Below are 20,248 nucleotides of genomic sequence, written 5' to 3'. Positions count from 1 at the left end.
TTTCCCTAAAACAGGAGGGTACAGCTTATCAGGTTGTTTCCAAGAAAATGAGTCCTACTTATAATAATCTTAAAAAGGAAAACATTTCTGACAGATCATTTATGCTTTCAGTCAAACAGTCTGCTAGAAGGGTAGGGAGCAGGAGAACGATGTTTCTAGCTGCTGTCACTGATGACTAGGAAGCATTCCACAACCTACAAAGAACAAGTGCTTTGTCTATTTCAGTACAGCCTGGACTAAGTCAGTCAATCTTAAAAAAAGAAAGTCAGACAAACCTGAAAATGAGCATCTGAGATGAGGTTCTTAAAGTATTCTTTATTAATGTCATTAGAAGTTGCAGAAACAACTTTCTTGTAATATAAAGGCACAGGGAAACAGTTTTGATAAAATATTCCAATCAAACAGTAACTTACAGTACAAAAGGACAATTGTAATGCACATACAAACCCCAAACACCTCATTCAAAAATATTTCACCGTGCTCATCAATAATGGGCAATGACTAAAAATATAAATTGTTATTGTACAATAAATATCTGATAGGTGCAAACTGACCAAAATTTATTGCTCTCCACAATGTTTTCCCTGTAGTATTTTTTTTCCCCTTCTTAAGTTCCAAATTTCTTTTATAATCTACCTTACTGACTCATTTCCAAGGGAACAAAATCCCAAAACAAAGCTGACAGGACATTCTAGCAGTGACAGAACTGCCTCAAGTAGTAATCAGAGCTGGTAGTGTTTGTTTCTTTTAAAACTTGAACACTCATACTCCACTCTCTCATTGGGAAATGTGGTGGATGGTTTAATAAAAATTAAAAAATAAAATAAAATCAACTTCAGTGATAAGTCAAGGCTTTTATGGAGTGTAGTATTACTTAATGCTAGTCTAGCTCAAATAAGAGCATTTTATAATGAAAAATTATATGAATGCTCTGACAGCTTACGTCATAGCAAGTAAGTAAAACAGACTTTAAATGAAGGGAGGATAGAAATAGATAGAAATGAAAAAACCAGAACTTGCATTCGTCCTTCCAACTTCAGAAAGCAATTAAGACAAGAGCTAGGGAGGAAATTAGACTATATAAGCAAAGATGATTTAAAGTGAGAATTTAGAATGCTAACATATCCTTAATAGTCATCTAAGAAATCAAAAGCATTCTGCATCTTTAGATGACAACAATTCTTAAGCTTTGAGAAAGAAGGACCTATGAGCTATTTCCCTCACTCTGCTCTTGCAGCAATTTGGTAAAGCAACAATTTCCATCAGTCGTTTGATGCAGTATGAACAGCACGCTGACTTGGCTCTTGAAAAAAAAAAAATAAATCACCACACATACAATCTTGCTCAGAATTTTTAGCTTGCAAGAAACATTGTTTTACACACACATTTAAGAAATGTTAGTTCTCTTCATTACTGTTACCAGAAGTAACATGCATATATTTTCTTAAGAGCAATGTTTTGTGAACATTATTTCAGGAAAATGATGGTTGTAGTAGTAAAAAAAATAAAAATAAAAATTATAATCAAGTAATAAATGGAAAAGCAAGCTTTGAAGTAAGATCTTGTAGCAGGATGTGAGGTTTTTTTTGGTTTTTTTGTTTTGTTTTTTACAAAAAAAACACTAATTTATCAGAGCAACTTCAGATTTACATACTTCATCAGTTTTAACTGCACTGGAAATAGACAAACTTAGTTCAAGAAAATGCATCGAGTGGATATTGTTTAATCAGTTTAGCTGGTAAACCAAAAGATGAATATCAAGTAAACTTCACTACACTTGAATTGAACAGAGTTGGTAACAATGTGAAGCAAATTGCTAACCTTCTGCACACTTTTATTCAAATGAGGGTTTTCTTCTAGTATAAGCACATAGTTTTAGAAGCTCTTCAAACAGCTATGGAAATTTTAAGAATTATTTGCTTCAGGGTAGCATTTTTTTCCCTTACAATTAGTTTAGGAACAGATAGACAAAACCATTTTCTTTGTTTTTTGCTCAACTACTCTGGAGAAGCAAATTTTTACTTTTAGTCAAGCCTCTATCCCCAATTCCAATTAACGCAGGATATTTTTTTTTTTAATATTAGTCTTTCCTTAATTCTCAAAGAATGTCTGCTAAATGAAGGTTTGCTCATACCATGATTTTCTGAAGAACAGTCACATGAATGTACTGGTATTAAGGATAAGGATTTTGTACAGTAATTACATGAAGTGAAATCCCAAATGGCAGAACTACAAAAGACATCAAACAAGTGTTAATTCAAATGACATCTGAGTTTAAAGTAACGTTAAAAAAAATCTAAGCATATTAAACTACAGTGTAAAACCCTCTAAAATTAGACAGTAAACATGGGAATCCTGCACTCACAGTAGGAATGTACTGCACAGCATTAACATGAAAGCCTGTTAAACTTGAAACAATGCAGGCAGCTATATTTACCTGTAAGTAAATGCCACTTTAGGGTGTTTAAAAAAAAAAAAAAACAACCAACACAACAGAACACAAAAATGAGACCGTGTCAGGAAATAGGCCTTTAAAACAGGCCGGTCTAACTTGACTTTCCAAGTAAGAACATCAGTTTCACAAAACTGTGATACTAATGCAGTTTTATGTAAAGTACCCTTTGACACACAAGCTGTCAATTAAACTATCACAGTCTTTTTTGACCTACTCCATTCTAAATAGTTTAGGAGAAAAGTCAATAGTAGCTCAAGTTTTAATTCAGTAAGTACCTTGTCTGTTTGCAAAGGAACATTACAATACCACAGAATCTATGGTATTTAGAAAGCCGATAAATTAGTTTCACTTCTTCATTTTCTCTTTTGAACACACAAGTTCAAGACTTCACTGTATGTGTCTTTGCAATAGTGTTTTAGCCAGTGTTGCAAAAGATTTTCATTGTGGACTACCTCACATTGTTACTGAGTTGTGCAAGGTATTCACGCAGCTCCTTTGCTGCTTGGAATCTGCCGTATCGCTTCTTTGGGTTGGCACACTCATCCAGCAAGGCCTCGAGCCGCCCATCTTTGGCAATGTCAGCTGGGGGGTCATGAAGTAGTCCTCCAGAAGTGCCACGCCATGTGGCGTGTCTTGATAAAAGGTTCTGACAAATAGCGTAGTAATTGTGGTCCACAGTGACACGAGTGCAAAGAATCTCTTTTGAGAAGGACAGACAAGCTTCTTTATCACAGTCATCAAATTTGCTTTCATACCATACATCCCAGTTTTCAGGCTTATCTGTGAAATAAGGAGACAGTTAAAAGTGAGAGGAGGAAAAAGAGCATCTGGAGTACAATACACATGTACCCATCAGCTTTTTCATTGGTCATTTGGTCATCTCTGTGACTGAGCAATTCAGACATGGTATAAAAGTTAGGTTTCACCTAATATTAAGAGAAGAGGAAAAGAAAAGGAAAGTATGTTTGTGTGGTCATGAATACTGAAGTAAACATACTGTGTTCAATACATAAAAATGTTTTCTTGATGGATTCAGACAATTTTTATGTAAGCTCTCTGAAAATGTGTAATTAGAAATCCAGTTGCAAACCCAGAGGGATAAGGGTGAACAAACAAAAAACAAGAAAGGCAACCCCAAAATACCCAAAGCAAAAGTAGAATCACTTGGATTTCTGCCATAAGCTTTTGCAGAGCCTAGAGTTTCACATTCAGTGTCTCCAGCCCTTAGTTTTGTAAAGTTTTCCCTATAAGCTCAAAAGCAGCAAAAACCTCACGCAATACCACTTTGTCAAACATCTGCTGCTGCTCCTTTGAGCTTTTACAGTCAACACAAAGATGAACAAGTTTTCACTATTCAAATTTGGGAAGAGCATTAAAACTCGAATTACCCAGTCCTTCAATTCCATTTTTACAGAGCACTTACATGAACAACTGAAATAGAAGCAGGCTAAAAAAAAAAAAGTGCATGTCAATTAGCTTCAGGTAAACTCAAAGCTTCATAACATTGAAAAACTGGTCAAGCTAATTAGTAACATAACTGTCAAAGAAAGCTAATTTATTAATTTGTAGTCTACTTGTAAAGCTAGCTTCTTTTTTTTTTAAAGCACATACACATAGTATTGCACTCATAGAGAAAGAAGAAAAAAAAACATGGAGGTGGGAGAAGTAAGGGGAGAGAAAAATAAAAGAAACTTACTCTGTCTGATTAACCTTTTGTCTGCTACCAGAACATTTTCTGCATCCACAATGATGACTTTCCCATCTCTTGGTCCAACTGCAAAGTTGTCAAAGCTGACATCAAGGAGGTAGAGTGCAAATTCAAAGTCATTATTTGTCAGCTGCTCAGCTATTTCCATTAACTGCCAGGCCAGATCCACTCGTTTCTCCCACGGTGCATTAAAATAACTCCACAGCTCTTCTCCAACATAATTGACAGCCACCATTCTTCCACACGCTCCTAAGTACTTTGCGAATGGCCAACCCTCATCAGATGGGAAACTCTAGACATAAAAAGATAATTTTGAAACTTTCATTAATACAAAACAGCTTATACTTTAATAGGCTGTTTGATCATATCTAGAAGAGACACTTGTGAATGTCCAGCAACACTAGCAATAAATTCATTTCCACATACTTCTAGATTTTCAAGGGAAAGAATAAACATGACAAAAATATATTTGAGCAAGAAATGTTGCTAGACTGTTAGAGAGGAAAGCTTTGGAGGACCTGATAAATCATCAAGCTTTTCACATAGATATCTATACACATTCTTCCACCAACCATCTTTGATGCTTGATCTACGTCCATAGTACTAACAAGTACACTCCCTGGAAATATAATTTTGCTTCTGCCGTCTTTAATTAAAACTTTTCTTTTTAATAACCTAGTAGAATGAACAAAGTGCATCTCCTTGTTTCCGCTCTTCCCCTCTTCCCATTTTCCCCAATTGATTGGATTTCCTCTGAGGATCCTCTCACTTGAAGATTTCACAGAAAGGATTACAGAACAGATTAAGGTATAAAAGAAAGATTAGGGTTTTACACATCTAGTAGCCCTTAACAATCTTCCTCTTGATTAATTCCTACATGTATACTCTGCATGTGTATTACACAAAACCACATAAAATGATATCAAAAATAAGATGTCTCCATTAGTAACTTTCTTGAGGTTAATACAAAAAACAGCAATTGCACACTAATAGCAATAAAAAGACAGTGTATTTTCATACTTCAGCTGTGCTGAATGTGCCCTAAAGCTTCTATGTAAGCAGAATAGCATTTAAAAGATATCCTCTGTATTATGGATCAGAAGAAACCATAAAAATACTAAGTTTAATGTTAAATGCTGTGCACTCAAGATTTCTTAAAGAATATAACATACACTAACTTCAAATATTTAGAAATTCCACTGTGTGCCCACAAGGCTCAAGACATCCTCTACAGAATTTTCAAGGAATTTTCTGTGGCCAATCTTGTATCTATGGTACACATTTAAAAAAATTAAAATCATAATTAAGATATATACTTCACCCATTTTGTCAACTTCTACAATTGCAATGGCAATTATAGAAGACAATTTTAGAAGAACTATTCACCATTAGAAATAAGTACTTCTATTCTGCCTTCGAACACTTACGTATCACAAAAATCTTTAAGACAGCTCTTTCTTATTTGCTCAAAAGGACATCGAATCCATGTTAGTAATAGAATAGGCTGAAAGCCTACATCTGGACTTCTGCTCTGTTTTGAGTTGTTTCTGTGCTACTCACAGAGATAAACCTAGTCATGAAAAGCCCTGAGGATGCTACAGAACTAATTTGATATGTTCAAAGCTAGTATGGTTGCTTTCAAGCTATAATAACATGTAATTGAGCAGAATTAAACCTCTCTCACTTACTGAATCTGCTATGCAATAATGGTGACATTATCCAGTCTTCAGCTTTTCATCTGAGCTTCAGGGAAATTCATGAAGGTGGCAAGCTACATGCAAATACTCACCAGTTCAGGGCAAATCAAGTGACATTCAACATGAGAAGAATGGGTTTGTTTTGTGGTTTAAAACAAAACCAAAACAACAACAACAAAAAACCCACCAAAAACAATAACATTCGCACAAGTAAATATCTCTTATTCCACAAACAGAGCGATATAATGAAAATGCATACCAAGAAATGCCTTCAAAACAACATTTCGTGTACTTTTATCATTACTATATTCAGTCTTGGATCAAAACAAGCCCCAGTGCATCTTTATATATACAGCAATACATACAGGTGTTCTCTATCGTGATATTGCTTACAAAGGAACACACCACTTCAGTCAAGAAGAAGCCACAAAGAGTTGGTGCTAAGTGATAACCTGTAGGGAACTCCCAGTGAGTTTTTCCTTCCAGTGAGTGGGATCAAGGGGCAAGACAGCAAATTCTAAATACTGATTGCTTGTATAAACCAGGAAAAGTCCTGATAGCTTAGGATCGAGGAAGCCCAAACCTGCATTATCTATCCTGCAAGCATGCAAGTCTACTATCCGTAGACTACTTTTATAAAAACAAATTTGTACCCTGAATTGGAGAAAACTGACCTGCTTCTCTGATCAACACAAGTTTAAGTGATTTAACCCAACGCAAAATTTTCATGTTGCTCCATTTTAGCAGCATTCAATGCAGAAAGTTCAACCACTACAGCAATTATACCTAAATCTTTTTATTTAGGTACTACTTTGGACCACTCTACTCCTTTTCTTCTACCCCTCTCCTCTCCGTCCTGCTGTTCACTTTTGCCTCTCTTCCCAAATGCAAGTTCAATCACCAAGAGCTGATCATGGCAAAGGGCTTGTCTCCATCAAAAGGAAAGGTGCATATTCCTCCCAGTCACATCAAGTAGAGTCATTTCAAACCCCTTCTTCGCTTTCTGAGGAAAGCTGGTACTTGCTGGGCTGATGCTGAGTTGGACCAGTAGCCAGATCCAGCTCGTGACATCACACTAATACTGAAAAAACAGATGGAGGCAGGCCTGAATGGCCAGGTGCAGAAAAGAGGAAGGGCTAGAGGACTACTTCCTATCAGTAGCAGGGATTTATGTAATGGATTAAACAGATTTCAGAAGTATAGCATTATCCACATAGGTTCAAAACATCTAGTATGCTTCCCGTGTTGCATACGCTAAACTTCATCTCACAGAAGAAATTCTTGGAGCAGTTTAAATTATTTAGAAATAAGCTTCCCAAACAATACCGCATGCCATACTGTTACACAGATGTATTTATAACTCTGTGGCAACAAAAAGATCTTTTGACATCAGAAGTACAGGGAATCCTGCCAACATCTGCACATGTACAAACAACATCTCCGCTTTGGCTCCCCTCCAACTGGCACACAGCAGCCACATCTACACTTCATTACCCAGGCCAGTAGCCGAAGAAGGGGATAAAAATATGTACAAGTGCCCCATTCAGTACTTTTATATTCACTCCATGAACTTGACAGGAATATCAATGAAGAGCAGACCTGTTGTTTTCTAAGTAGAGATTTTTAACTTTTTATGCTTTAAAAAATAAAGCGGCACATTTCTGTTGAAGATTATAGGTAACTTTCTTCTTTTTTTAAAAGACGCATTACCCTTCTGAAAGCCAATAAGATGCAAACACAAAATTGTACGGTTGTTAAATGCTGTTTCCACAAACAAGAAGCACTGAGAAACAAGAAGAATACACAGCAGCCAGAAATCCCACAAACACTTGGGTACAGTTACAGACAACATAGATTTTACTTTAGTTCTCATGCTGCTGGTAGTGTAAATATTTGATTAGGTCACATTGTACTTGAACACATAAAAAACTATTGGACAATTAAGATTACATATGCTCTTTCTCAAAAGAAACAGCTATCTGATAAATTAATCTAAAATTCCAATGCTCCCGCTGACATCTTATCTTTGAATATACAGGTAAATGCTGGGAAAACCACAGTTACATCCCAGTGTTTAAAAATACAGAGCTGTTTGTAGGTTTTCATGTACAAGTAGCTTAGTAGTTCTCCCTCATGAGAACTGTCATCTTACCCTATTCATACAGCAAAATGAGTAATTTTCTAACAGAGAGATATAAAACAGTAAATACAACAAAACTCCTGATGCCTTCATTCCAATGAATTCACACATCAAAAATTTTTTCCATGCCCTGAATAGTTACTTCTCACCAAGCAAAACTGAGCAAGCCCTGCCAAAGGAACAAAGGGCACTTTGTCCCTCAAAGAATAATATTGCACTTATGTCTTCAAAAAAAGAACAAAACCAAAAAGCTGTAGTCTAGGAAGAAATATTAAGGATTAATATGGTGAATCCATCATTTCACTCAAGAATAAAACACACTATTAATGCATTTGTCTGCCTCACTCCCATCTGTCCATGCACAAGACGACACACAAATGTGCCATTGCTTTGAACACAGGACTGTGAATTGGGTCCTGCAGCAAAGGCTCAGCAGCTTGAGGCCAATAAGGCCTCAATAGGGTAGTCTGCAATAACACAGAACCTCACTGAATTACACACATGAAAGAAAGAATAATAATTTGTCATAATCAAGCATATAATTCACTTTAATTATTAAGTCTCAAAAAAAAAAAAGCCAAAACAGTTTGTGACAACTGAGAGACAATTGAGACCTTGAGCTTTTTGTCTACTGTAGCATTAAAAGATACAGCTTTTCATTTTCAGGAATGCTCTAGAAGACACTGTACATCACTACCCACTTTTATATAAAGTTTAGTTTTGTGTTTTAAAAAAAACTAGAGTAACGTACACAGAGAGCTACACCTTAAAGATGACAAAATTAATGGAAGAGATGCAAATATGCAATACAATGGGGAGTCTTCTTCCTGCTTGCCATCACTCTGAAGATCCTGATGGCGAAGGACCTCTCCATAACACCTTGGCTAGAATTACCTCAACGAGCCATGCCTGCCCAGGTATGAGCTGGTACAGCCACCAGAGTAATGTGCCACTCCTCTAAAGGAAAAGAATTAGTTCTCTCTCACAAAGTGCTGTTGATTTTGCAGAGTAAACAGAAGTAGGGCTTGTATTAGTCACCAAGGCAAATAAGTACAGCTCTGGAGCCAGGCAGACCTGGAGATCAGACTGCACAACGAAACTTCTCAGACGTAAAGGAGGTTAAAAAGCAGCCTAAAAAACTGATGCCTTCTTCTGTCATGCCGTGATTTGCACTTTAGAAGATCTGGATTCAAATGTATTTGTGAATGCTAGTGAGTGTAATGAAGACTATTTACTACTCAATTATATGCCACATAATCTCATAATCTAATGTTCATCTGAAGTTCCCACAGTGGTTGAACATATTTGAATGCATCTCACTGTTCCACACTTGTGGCATTGAAGGACTCAGCTAGCAGAATGGTGGGGCTGGGATGATGGCTGCACAACATGACCTAGTGGTCTTTTCCAACCTTCACGATTCTATGATACTACCTGTTAATACAAAGGACTAAGCACTACCGTGTCAAGATATCAGTATCAGCCAAGAAATAAATTGGATACTTGGAATTTCACTATAAGACACACAAAGCAGCATTGATAATTACTATGTTAAATACCACGTAGTTGTTTCGAGGCGTTTATCTGTCAAAAAAGCACCAAAATTCAGCCACGACAAAAGCCTGAAAGGCACCACGCATTACAACTGGATGGCACTGCAGCAACAGTTAGACCAGAACTGCAGAAGATACCCAAATGCTAGTGCAGAGTCCGGGAAAAAGCTGCAGAAATGCACTTTGCCTATAGTTCACAGCCAACTTCTATAACTGTAAATATATAAAGCCAACAATAAATAAACAAATAAAACAGCCCACACATGACTCACAAGCATTTTATTTACTTTTACCTGCAAAGTTTGCATAGAAGAATTTCCTTTGAGGAAAAAAAAAAAAAAAAGGGAGTGAACCCACTGCCCTGTTAGCCATGCAGCTGGTGCTGCAGCACTGCAGGACCGGCCCTAACTGCACTGGGGCCACAGTTATGAGAACACATCAGTCAGTTCTGATAGCAGAAGAGTAGTGTCCTTCACTGCTTGCCATGCATCCTTACTGGATAAACAGCCACTTTTACTGAAAACACAGTTTTCTAACTTAGAAGCAATTTCCCACTCCAGCAGTAGTGCTCCATCAGTTACAGCACAGTCAGTTTCCCAAGCACTCTCTGCCTTTCTCCTCTCCTCTGCCTCTACATACAGGACTCAGGATCTTGTCGCTGGGCTCTGTGTGTGAGACAACACATGCTTCCTGCTCACAGCATCCAAACAACAGCAACTTTTGGTGCTCTACTGCCTGAATACGTTGCCCATATTTACATTAACTATTGCTTCAGGTGCATCAAATTGTGATTAAAAACAAGAACTCAATATTTACGTGATAAGTTTTACAAGACTACATGCATAACCCTTCACATATAGCTTATTTCATTTCAATGTGAATTCAGATTAAAAAAAGGTGAGATTTAGTGAGATTCTACAAAACTAAAAAACAATAAATTACTAGTAAGGAAAGACAAACTGTGCCAAGCAGACTACTTTATGAAGCAGAATGCCAGAAGGGGCTTTATTCTTCATTGATTACACATATACAACTGCTTAACAAACGTTAACATGAACGGTATCAAAAACACGTATCTTAAGTCTGCAGTAAGTAACCTACACAAGACTATGACGTTTTATACTACTGCCCACCACCTTACAAGAGAAGAACATCATGCTCTGCTATCAAGTGAAGTTACAGACCCAACTGCAAGCTTATTCCAGGAAAAGCTTTACACCAATTATGATACCACACAGTTCTGCAGGCACTGCCACTGAGGAGCGACCACGCTCCAGGCTTCAAGCTCAAATCCCAATCTTACATTTTAAAAAAGTTTCTGATGAAAAAATTCCTAACTTACTAGCTGTGACAGATGAGTAAAGTGACTTTTCAATCACTGTCTGCTCCTATCTGGTTGGTGCTAAAATTAAAAAACACAAAACTGTAAAGCACTAGATATCACTCAGGTTTGCTTTCTTGGAAGCAGCTGACTTTTAGAAGAAGCCTCTGCTCTCATTCCCATGCCAGTATCTGCCTTCATCAATCATGCAGAAAGTATGCCATGAAGCGTTTCGCATATCTTATGTATAAATGGAAGCAAACTCCTCAGTCATTTATCACTTCTGGAAAATAACCTCTCATACAGAGCACCCTGCATCTTGCTGTTGCAAAAGCTGCGTAACACAGAGTTGTGTATAATGTGCTCCCCTGGTAGAGGCTGGAAAAGGAGTTGTGTGTATGGTATAAATGAGAAAAATTGATTCAGGTTACATACGTAAGATACTTTACTCCTGATTTAAGGAAGGCATTCAAACCTTTATTACCCATCATCAAAGCTGCTGAATGTACCTCTGCAGAACACACTAACTTTACAAAGTTTTGCAACAACAAAGCTGGTCTGAAGTTGCCTAAGAATGTTTTCCAGGATACCCTCATCTATCAACACTGCCAATACTCTGTGAAACACTTCTCATTTGATTAGAGGTAACAGAACCATACCACACCCCGGAGTGGCAAGGATTGCCTTACTTCCCACCAATGTGACCTGCTCTGCTCTCAGCAGCACTTTGAGTAAGACAAATGGTGAGCAAAGCACCCCTTAAGCTCCACATGCTGAGGTTTTTCATCTCTTCAGTTGATTTACCTGAAAACCTCAAGGCTCATCTACACTTTGTAAAGAGCTGACATAAACAAACCAGTGCTCCCCACTGCTTGGGACCCAGCCCTGAACAGTCAGTGACACAACTAAGCCATCTACTTCATCTCTAAGGACTGCACCGCCCCTGCAAATTACAAAGAAGCATACTTTTTGCAGGAAAGAAACTCTTTACAAAGAAGATTTTTGCAGCCATCTAGGTATTGGATCATTGTGCTGGAACGTGCTCAAAGCCAACACCCTAAGTTGTATGAAACACAGCCAAAACAATGTGATTCCCAAATCACATCCAATACACTCAAAGTAAGACAGTTTACACTTTCCTTTTTATGTGGAGTTTCCTTACTACACTTAGGAGCAGCCACCAGACTGTGCCTTCCGTGCCCTGAATAGCAAGCTGGGAACTGGGAGGAAGAACAAACCAAGTGCTTCAGATAGAAAGGCCAAAGGGAAGAGCACATGCTACCCTGAAATATATTTTTAATTAAGCACAGTTCATAAATGCCCTCTCTAGAAATGAACCAATAAAGAAAGGTGCTGGAGGCAGAGCCTGCAACCCTACTTTCTGGGCGCTGAAAGTTTTTTGGCTTCCTCACTAGGGAAAAAGTGGGTGTGTGTAACAGCAGTCACACAGCGATGCTCTCACACACACTTGCAAATATTCTCTTTGGAATACATCAGTTAGAAGCACGGACAGCTCGGCAGGCAGACAGCACAGCTCTGAGCCCAGCGTGTGCAGTGAGGGCGGGCCTGGAGATCGTCGGCAGAGCTAAAAGCCAAAATATAAGGGACGGGGAGCTGCCAGACACGAGCAGGTGTGTACAGTTGAGTGTGCCACAGAACGCAGTGCTATACCGCCAATTTTTGACCTAAAAATATGAACGAAACGCAAAATTTAAACGATATACTAAAGTCAATGCATATTGCCTGTGTAACAGCAAGAAACCAGGGCTCTTAAATACACAACGCAGGAAGCACAACTGCTGAGAAGTGAATGCTATCTTGTTTGCTGCTCCATCTTTCAGCTAGGAAACAACCATTTTGACTGCCAGAAATGCCAGATCCGTATTCAGCTCCGAGAAGAAGGCAAGGCAGCACGGCTCAGCTTCGCACGAGGCGAGCACGGCAGCACTACGGCACGCAGAGCCCACGGCCGCCGGCGACCCCGGCCCCGCCGAACCGCCGCCCGAAGTGCAGCCCGCATCACCGTCCCGCGCTCAGAGAGGCGAGGAGGACGAAGCCCCGAGGCGCTCCCGCCCGCCGGCCGCTCACCTGCAGCACCAGCGGTTCGGGGTTGAAGGCGAGGGTGATGAGGAGCTGCATGCGCTCCGAGTCCTTCAGGTTGCGCAGCAGGAAGCTGCCCGAGTCCTTGGTCTCGGCGTAGCGGCGCACCAGGCGGTCGAGCAAGCGCTGCGAGGGGCAGTGCACCAGGTCGGACCAGCCCTCCACGGCGTCGGGGGTGAGCAGCCGCACGTCGCCGTTCAGGCTGGCAAACTCGGTGGCGTGCAGCGCCTGCAGCAGGTCGCAGCGCCCCCTGCCGGTGGCGCGCCGGCAGATCTTGGAGTCGATGTCGGCCAGCTCCTGCGCCGAGCCCAGGCGCTTCAGCACGACGCGGCGGCTGCCCTCGCGGGGCTCCCCGTAGCGCGCGAAGTACACGTTCTTCACGTTGAAGAAGTCGAAGAGGCGCAGACGGCCCCAGCTCTCCAGGCGCAGCTGCCCGTTGAGGAACTTGCGACACCAGCTGGTGCCCCAGCAGGCCGGGCACTTATTGAGCTGCAGGAAGCGCCGCTCCGCCAGCTCGTTGCGCTGCAGCGAGGCCAACAGCGAGTGCGTGTTCAGCACCAGCGCCGCCGCCAGGCTGCCCAGCACCGCCAGCTTCACGTAGCGGTACAGCCGCCCCAACTTCAGCGACACCAGCCGCAGCATCGTCCCGGCCGCGCCGGGCCCCCGCCGCCCTCCCTTCCTCCGCGCCGCGGCTCCGGCACCACTAAACTCCACGCCTCGCCGCCCGCCCGATAAAAGGCGGCCAAGTTACTGAGGGGACGGCGGGCGGGGGAGGGGAGGGGAGAGGGGGAGGTGCCAGCGGCCCGCCGGCCCGCGAGGCCACGCCCCCGAACGAGGCCACGCCCTCGAGGGAGGAGCCCCGCAACAGCCGCCGCCGCCGCGGTTCTCCTCCCGCCGCCGCCCCCGCCCACCCGCGGCCGCGAGCGACGTCCCGTCCTCGCGCGCTCTCGCTGACGACGGGAGGCGGGGCTCGCGGGGGCAGCTCGCGCCGAGGGAGGGGCGGGGGGCGGGGCCGAGCGCCCCTCCTGTCTCCGTCCTCCCGCCCGCCTCCCTTCTGCGCCCGCCGGGTCGAGGGTTCGGCGCTGCGGCCGCCATGCGGATCGCCTCGCTCGGCTGCGTTCCCAGTGCGAGACGCTCGCTATCCGCCCGCGGGGTACAGCCTGTCACCCCGCCCGCCCCTCAGCACGCAGCGGGCGCGCGCCGTTCCCGCCCACCGCTGCTCATCGCTGCCCCTCCCGGGATGCCGGCCGGGACCTCGCCCTGAGGGGCGGCACCGGCTGACGGTGCTGTTGGAGGGGGAGCGAGCGCAGAAGTGATGTTCGTGCGACAGAACGCTGTGCGGACGCGGAGGTTCGGTTTGCTGGGGCCGCAGGACGGGACATGTGATCGTTGGCAAAGTGTGGCGGAGTGCTATTTTCCAGTGACTTCATTTCCATGATTTAAGTACGTCAATATTGGAAGTGCGTTTGTATTTTTGCAGTATCACACTGTGTACTCTTGCCATCTGTATCTCTGCTAAAGCAGGTTTTCTATGGTAAGTCACACAGGAAGGCATCCGTACCTGTCTGGGCAGCCTGTTCCTGTGCCCCATTACCCTCACAGTAAAGAAGTGTTCATATGGAACTAACCGTGTTCCAGTTTTTGCCCATTGCCCCTTGTCCTGACACTGAACACAACTGAAAAGAGCCTGGCCCCATCCATTTCACTCCTCCACTTTAGATGTTTATAAACACTGATGTGTGTAAAACATCTTCCGGGTGTCCGGTGTACAAATTTTGCCACTAAGCTAAATACCTGCAGTGCGTGTGCACCTCCGGGGTGTGTCAGATATGGCCACATCCCATCCACCACATGCCCAGTCTTGTTAAATGCTGTTGCTGGAAAGGACCGTTAAAGGCCATCTGGTCCAACTCCCCTGCACTGAGTAGGGACACCCACAGCTCTTTCAGGTGCTCAGAGCCTCGTCCAGCCTGACCTTGGGTGTCTGCAGGGATGGGACATTCATCCACCACCTCTCTAGGCAACTTGTGCCAGTACTTCATTAGCTTATCTATTACATTAAAAAAAAAATCCAGATATGAATAAATATATTGAATTTACATTTATTTTTTACTTTACTCACTTGATTCTTACTTCTCATGTGCTCTATTGTAGTGAAACAGCTCGATCCTTCTGAATAATAACAAAGCATTGTAGTCTTTACTAGATCAAAACATTTTTTGAAATACAAATAATCATAAATAAATCTGCTGTTTCCAAAAAAATTCAGAAAACTTGTACAATGTTATGTACAATGGTATTCATAGGAGTTTGAGGGGAGCCTTTCTGAGAGCTAAAGGAGGGCTGCCTTTTTTATACAGTGTAGCTCTAATTCAGAATTACAAATTTTGCTTGAGACTGAAAAATGAAAAAGCTGAGGCAGATTTAGTAAGAAAAAACAAAGGAGGGAGAGCACTTGGTTGAAAAACTAATTATTAGTAATGATCTACATAACTTGTAACTTATAAAGCATGATCTGTGAGTGATCCATTTCAAGGCAGGAGGGGAATCTGTTTCAAGTTGCAGGGAAATGCAAAGAAAAGTAGATAATGCACTATAATATATGTATTTCAAGATCTGTTTTTCTAGAGTTGCCTTCACTCTTCTAAGTTCAAAATAAACTACAGGAGTTTTTCTGTGAAGGCTTCATTATATATGACAATGTAATTCATCACAGATTCCAGTGACTGGAATGAGAATACAGACCATTGGCAGAGAGCAAGTGTGTGAAGTTCTGTGACACAGCAGGTTAGTGTAGTTACACAGCAATTCGCAGTAGCTCAGCAGGAAGGTCTCAGTTTGCTCCACATTATGAAGTGTCATTCTAACAGTTACCTGTTATTGCTGGCTCCATATATGTATTATTTTAAATTATCTTCCATAAGAATGCTATGTTGAAGTTAGGCATAGACCTTTAATGTAAGCAGACATCATATATTCACATTGTTTTCAGATACATCAAGTATCATGGAAGTCACAGGCTGTGTGGCTATGGGGATGACTTTCAGTAAATATCTAGCAGAGCAATTTGAAAGACTTGGGTCGATCCAAGCATTTTCTCTCTGTAAGAACAAAGCAAACAACTGTCCCAAATTTAAGCCATTTGGAATCTCTATGCAAAGGGCTGATAACAGACTCTGGCATGCTAGGGTGCTTAATTCTGAGTTCTTCTACTTCAAACTACAGAATGATCAGCTGTCCAAAATGACAGCTATCTCAAAATCTTTGCAGATAATGGATATGGAGCGTCCCACTGTGTTTTCTAAATTGTTCTTTATTGATTCATTTCCACACTGAATCACATAACCACCTTCCAGCTTTCAAAATAGGGATGATCGTGACTTTTAACCAGACAAGTCTGAAAGACGTGCCTGAAAGAATAACTACTGTAAATTCTGCACATTCATAATCAGAGTTCACTTATTTCCATTCTGTGCCTCAGACTTACTGCATAGATGTCATTCAGAAGCATGCGCCAGAGGAATTTTGTCTCACTAGAGGATGCCTTCAGATATCTATATTCAATATCCTCAGGCATCTTTCAAATTTGATCTCTTGTCATAAAAAAAAAAAAAGTGCATATTTGAAGAAATCTGGATATATGATTAGGTTGCTTAATCCATGTGTCCATCCATCCATCTGTTCCAGCTCTCTTAGAGACCAAGGGAAAGGGATGCTGTTCACAGCTGCCTGAGAATACGTAGTATAACTGCTGTTCTGTGTTTTACTTTCAGCAGAATCAAAAATTATTTTATTGCACTGTACTGCTTATAGTACAGCAAAATGAAATCAGCATGTGATTCTGGACAAATACTACCCAAAAGGTGTTCTACATTACTGTATTCTAGGAGAAGTGGGAAGGAATATCCTTCTTTAATCAACTGCAGTAAACTGGTATTCTAATACAATTTTAATTCCTGCTTAGAGTACAAGCAAAAATGATAAATAAGCAACAAGGTTACTTTTTCTATAAATAATCAGCACATTTTTAAATGGCTTGAAATCTGTGCACATAACACCACAGTACATGTGGAAACATAACACAATTACTGGCTCTGTACGATTTTTGCCTTGAGCAGCTTGGCATTTTTCCCTCAATTTCTTTTTCCTTTTAATTTGTAAATATTATGCTTATAACAGCTGAATAACATTATAAGTTATTTTGCTGAATCAACATCAAGCAAATGCGCTTGATCATCATGACATGCACATTTGCTGATTCCAGCACTGAACTTGAACAACAAAATCGACAGAAGAATGCTTAAATTCTCCTTTCCCCACATCTTCAAATATAAATCAAGGGTGTGCAATTGTTTTTTCCCTTAGAAGTCAACATCTCTTCACTCTAATTTCATGCAGATTGTTCTTTATAGTGGTGGAACAAGAATGCTGTAGTGTTATTGTGTGAAGTCTATTTATATATTTTTTTTCTCATGTGAATTTTAAAGCCTCACAAAGAATTATTCAATGTTTTAATCTTCAAACTTTGCACAACAGTTTCTCAATAGTTTTCCATAAAGACAGAAGACCTTTTCTTTCAGTGCAGAAATTTTGCTACCTTTACTTATAGATTGATTTTGTTTAGTTCTATGTATAAATACTTGATACATTATTCTGAGGTTTTTTTTAATTGTTATTACCTTTTCTTTCTGAATACCATTCATTCATAAATTTGCAGGTTTTATATTATAGTGGTCAGAACTTTCATGGATGGAAATTTGCTCCCGAAAGGTATTCCTTTTGTGTTGTTTTCTACACAAAGAAACCTGATAAGACTGTACCAAAATTAATAGATTACTGATTGGCCATTAACTTGGAATCAATGAATTGTCCTGATCCTGAAGTTAATGATTCGAAATGATTGTTTTATAATTAATTACACAGATTGCAAGAAAGGAAACCTTCCTCTGCATGGGGCAGGAGTGCCTGAGAAAACAGCCCTGGAGCCACAGCTGCAGCAGCACAGTGGGCCTGCTGCATCATTTTTTGAGTGAAATCTGACCAAAATCACTGCTGTTGTCAGCAGGTGGACTTGCCCGCTGCCTCCTGGGAGAGAGGGCTTAGTTACCCACGCAGATAAACTCTTCCATTCCTCCATTCTTTTTTTTCCCCTTTTTCTTTTTTTCTTAAAAAAGTAGCTTAATATGTAGAAGCAGCAATTCTGGGAGAGATGCTATGGGCACAGCCAGGCTTCTGGTTGCTCTGTGGTCACATTATGAGCTGAGAAATTATCTCTGAGTAAAGCTCCCCAGAATTGTTCTAAGTCATGTTGTGATCAGTGTGAAAGTTTCGATGGCAGCGATTCATAATCCAGAGAGCCTGGGGACTGTAGAGGTCAGGAGGTCCTGATATGCTGTGTAGTATTTCATTTATAAATGAGAGAATACTGCACCTGAGGGCTGGCAGTAATTAGAGATTACCTGAACATTCTGCACACTGTAGTCCCTTCTGCAGGCATGCTGTGCATTTGTGGAAGCTTCATGCAGAGTTAATAATAATCAGTTTCCCCATGCACTGAGTAGGATGTATGTGCTGCTCAGCTGTTGGGATTGGGGCAATGCCACCTTTCTGAGGGTTGTTTTTACAGAATCTAGAATTTTAAATACAACAAACATTCTCACAGCCAAAAACATCCATGGATATGGGTGGTCCTGTGTGGAGCCAGGAATTGGACTCAATGATCCTTTTCAACTCAGGATATTCTATTCTATCTCTGGAAAAAAAAAACAAAACAACCAACTCTAATTTAGTCTGTCAAGTTCCTGCAGTGATGATTGTCCATCTTACTGTAAATAGTGCAAACGTGTAATACAGCAAACCACATCAATGCAGTTGGCAACTTTTGCATTCACGAAAGCCAGTATTATTACAAATGATATACAAATATATTACAAATGAATCTCTCAGTGACTATGGCAAGGTATTGCTATGGCAACCATCATCCACAACAGCAGCTGCTCACTTTTCATTGCTGTTGCATATATACATTAAAAATGACAATGTCTCTCCTTTCAATTTTATTGTTTAACATTAACGTTTCATAAACTACACATGTAATGTCCAATGAAACCCATTTATGGGTTAGATTTATTTAGTCTATCAGTTTTAGTCTTAGAGATGTTGAGAATTAGCTAAAGCCACAGCTTTCATATGATTTTGTGCCATGAGAAATTAATGCACAAATGATAACACAGCAATGTTCCCTCTATACTGTTTTATTATATACAACAGAGGAAAAGATTTTCCAGTAACCCAGTTTCAGAAAATCTATTTATTTTCAATACTTACTGTTTTTATAGTAATTACAGTCAATAGTTATGAAGTAGTTTTCCTCCCCTGACAACCTTTCCAGAAGGAATATGTAAGGGATATGTAAGGGATATGTAACTGGGGCTTCTGTTCCATAGGCCTCTTTTAAAAATATATTTTTTAAAGTAGATAAAATTCAATTTACTGTACTTCTATCTAATATTTTCAGAAATGTCTTTAAATCTGAGCTGTGCCATCTTTCTATGCTATTTAGACACTTTCTAAACAAATAATTCACATTTCAGTTGAAATTTACGAATCGCTGATACATCTCATATGGAAAAGAGAAGAAAAAAGGAAGTGGCCTCCCCAAGTCAGAGCATCGATAGCTTCATCCTCTGATCTGAATCAGTTTCTACAGAGGCAGGTCAGTTAAATTATGTACTTTCTGTACTTTTCTCCAGCTGACAATCTGCTGGTTATAATGCAAGGACACAAGGATTCAAATAGATTTTTCTGACATGGTGTGCAATCTGGCACAAAGCAGCCTTACAAATGCTGCTTGCCTACTCTGCTTTTGCAGATCTAGTGATAGCATAAGTGTAAGCCCTGCCAATTTTGAGTAGCATAGTTAGATTTATACAATCTATCTGTAGGTATCAGAATCCCTGTTGCCAGATGTGAATGTTTCACGTTCCCAAACTTAAAGATCTAGTTACATTTCCATGCTAGAAAAGTTAGTACTGCAGTTTTCATCCTTCACAGTACATTTGGAAGCATAGCAGGATTGAAACAAGAATAAGGGAATGATGGTGACTGTATGTTATATTGGTATTTAATGGAGTAATATCATAGATAACAGATGATTTATTTCAGCACTATAGGGCCAAATTGTGATATCATTTTCTCACATTCTCACAAAGAGAATCTGCTTTTAATGACTGATGAGCTAACAGGATGAAGCATCATACAGTAGCTCTGCTAAA

The 20,248-nt window shown here is 40.5% G+C and overlaps 1 protein-coding gene across 1 annotated transcript; it reads right to left on the bottom strand.

The window, feature by feature from the left end:
- Window positions 1-295: 295 nt before the first annotated feature.
- On the bottom strand, window positions 296-13,758 carry DIPK2A (divergent protein kinase domain 2A). The gene is made up of 3 exons (XM_085232868.1): window positions 12,963-13,758; window positions 4,152-4,455; window positions 296-3,235 (listed from the first exon to the last, which is right to left on the bottom strand). The coding sequence occupies exons 1-3, from the start codon at window positions 13,614-13,616 to the stop codon at window positions 2,904-2,906; spliced, it is 1,290 nt and encodes a 429-aa protein (XP_085088994.1). The 5' UTR covers window positions 13,617-13,758; the 3' UTR covers window positions 296-2,903.
- Between the last annotated feature and the right edge of the window lie 6,490 nt (window positions 13,759-20,248).

This window comes from Meleagris gallopavo, chromosome 11 (genome assembly GCF_905368555.1).
Source record: "Meleagris gallopavo chromosome 11, MGAL_WU_HG_1.1, whole genome shotgun sequence".
NCBI lineage: Eukaryota > Metazoa > Chordata > Aves > Galliformes > Phasianidae > Meleagris > Meleagris gallopavo.
Note: the sequence above shows the minus strand (reverse complement) of the source record. Positions and strands in the feature narration are given on the sequence as shown.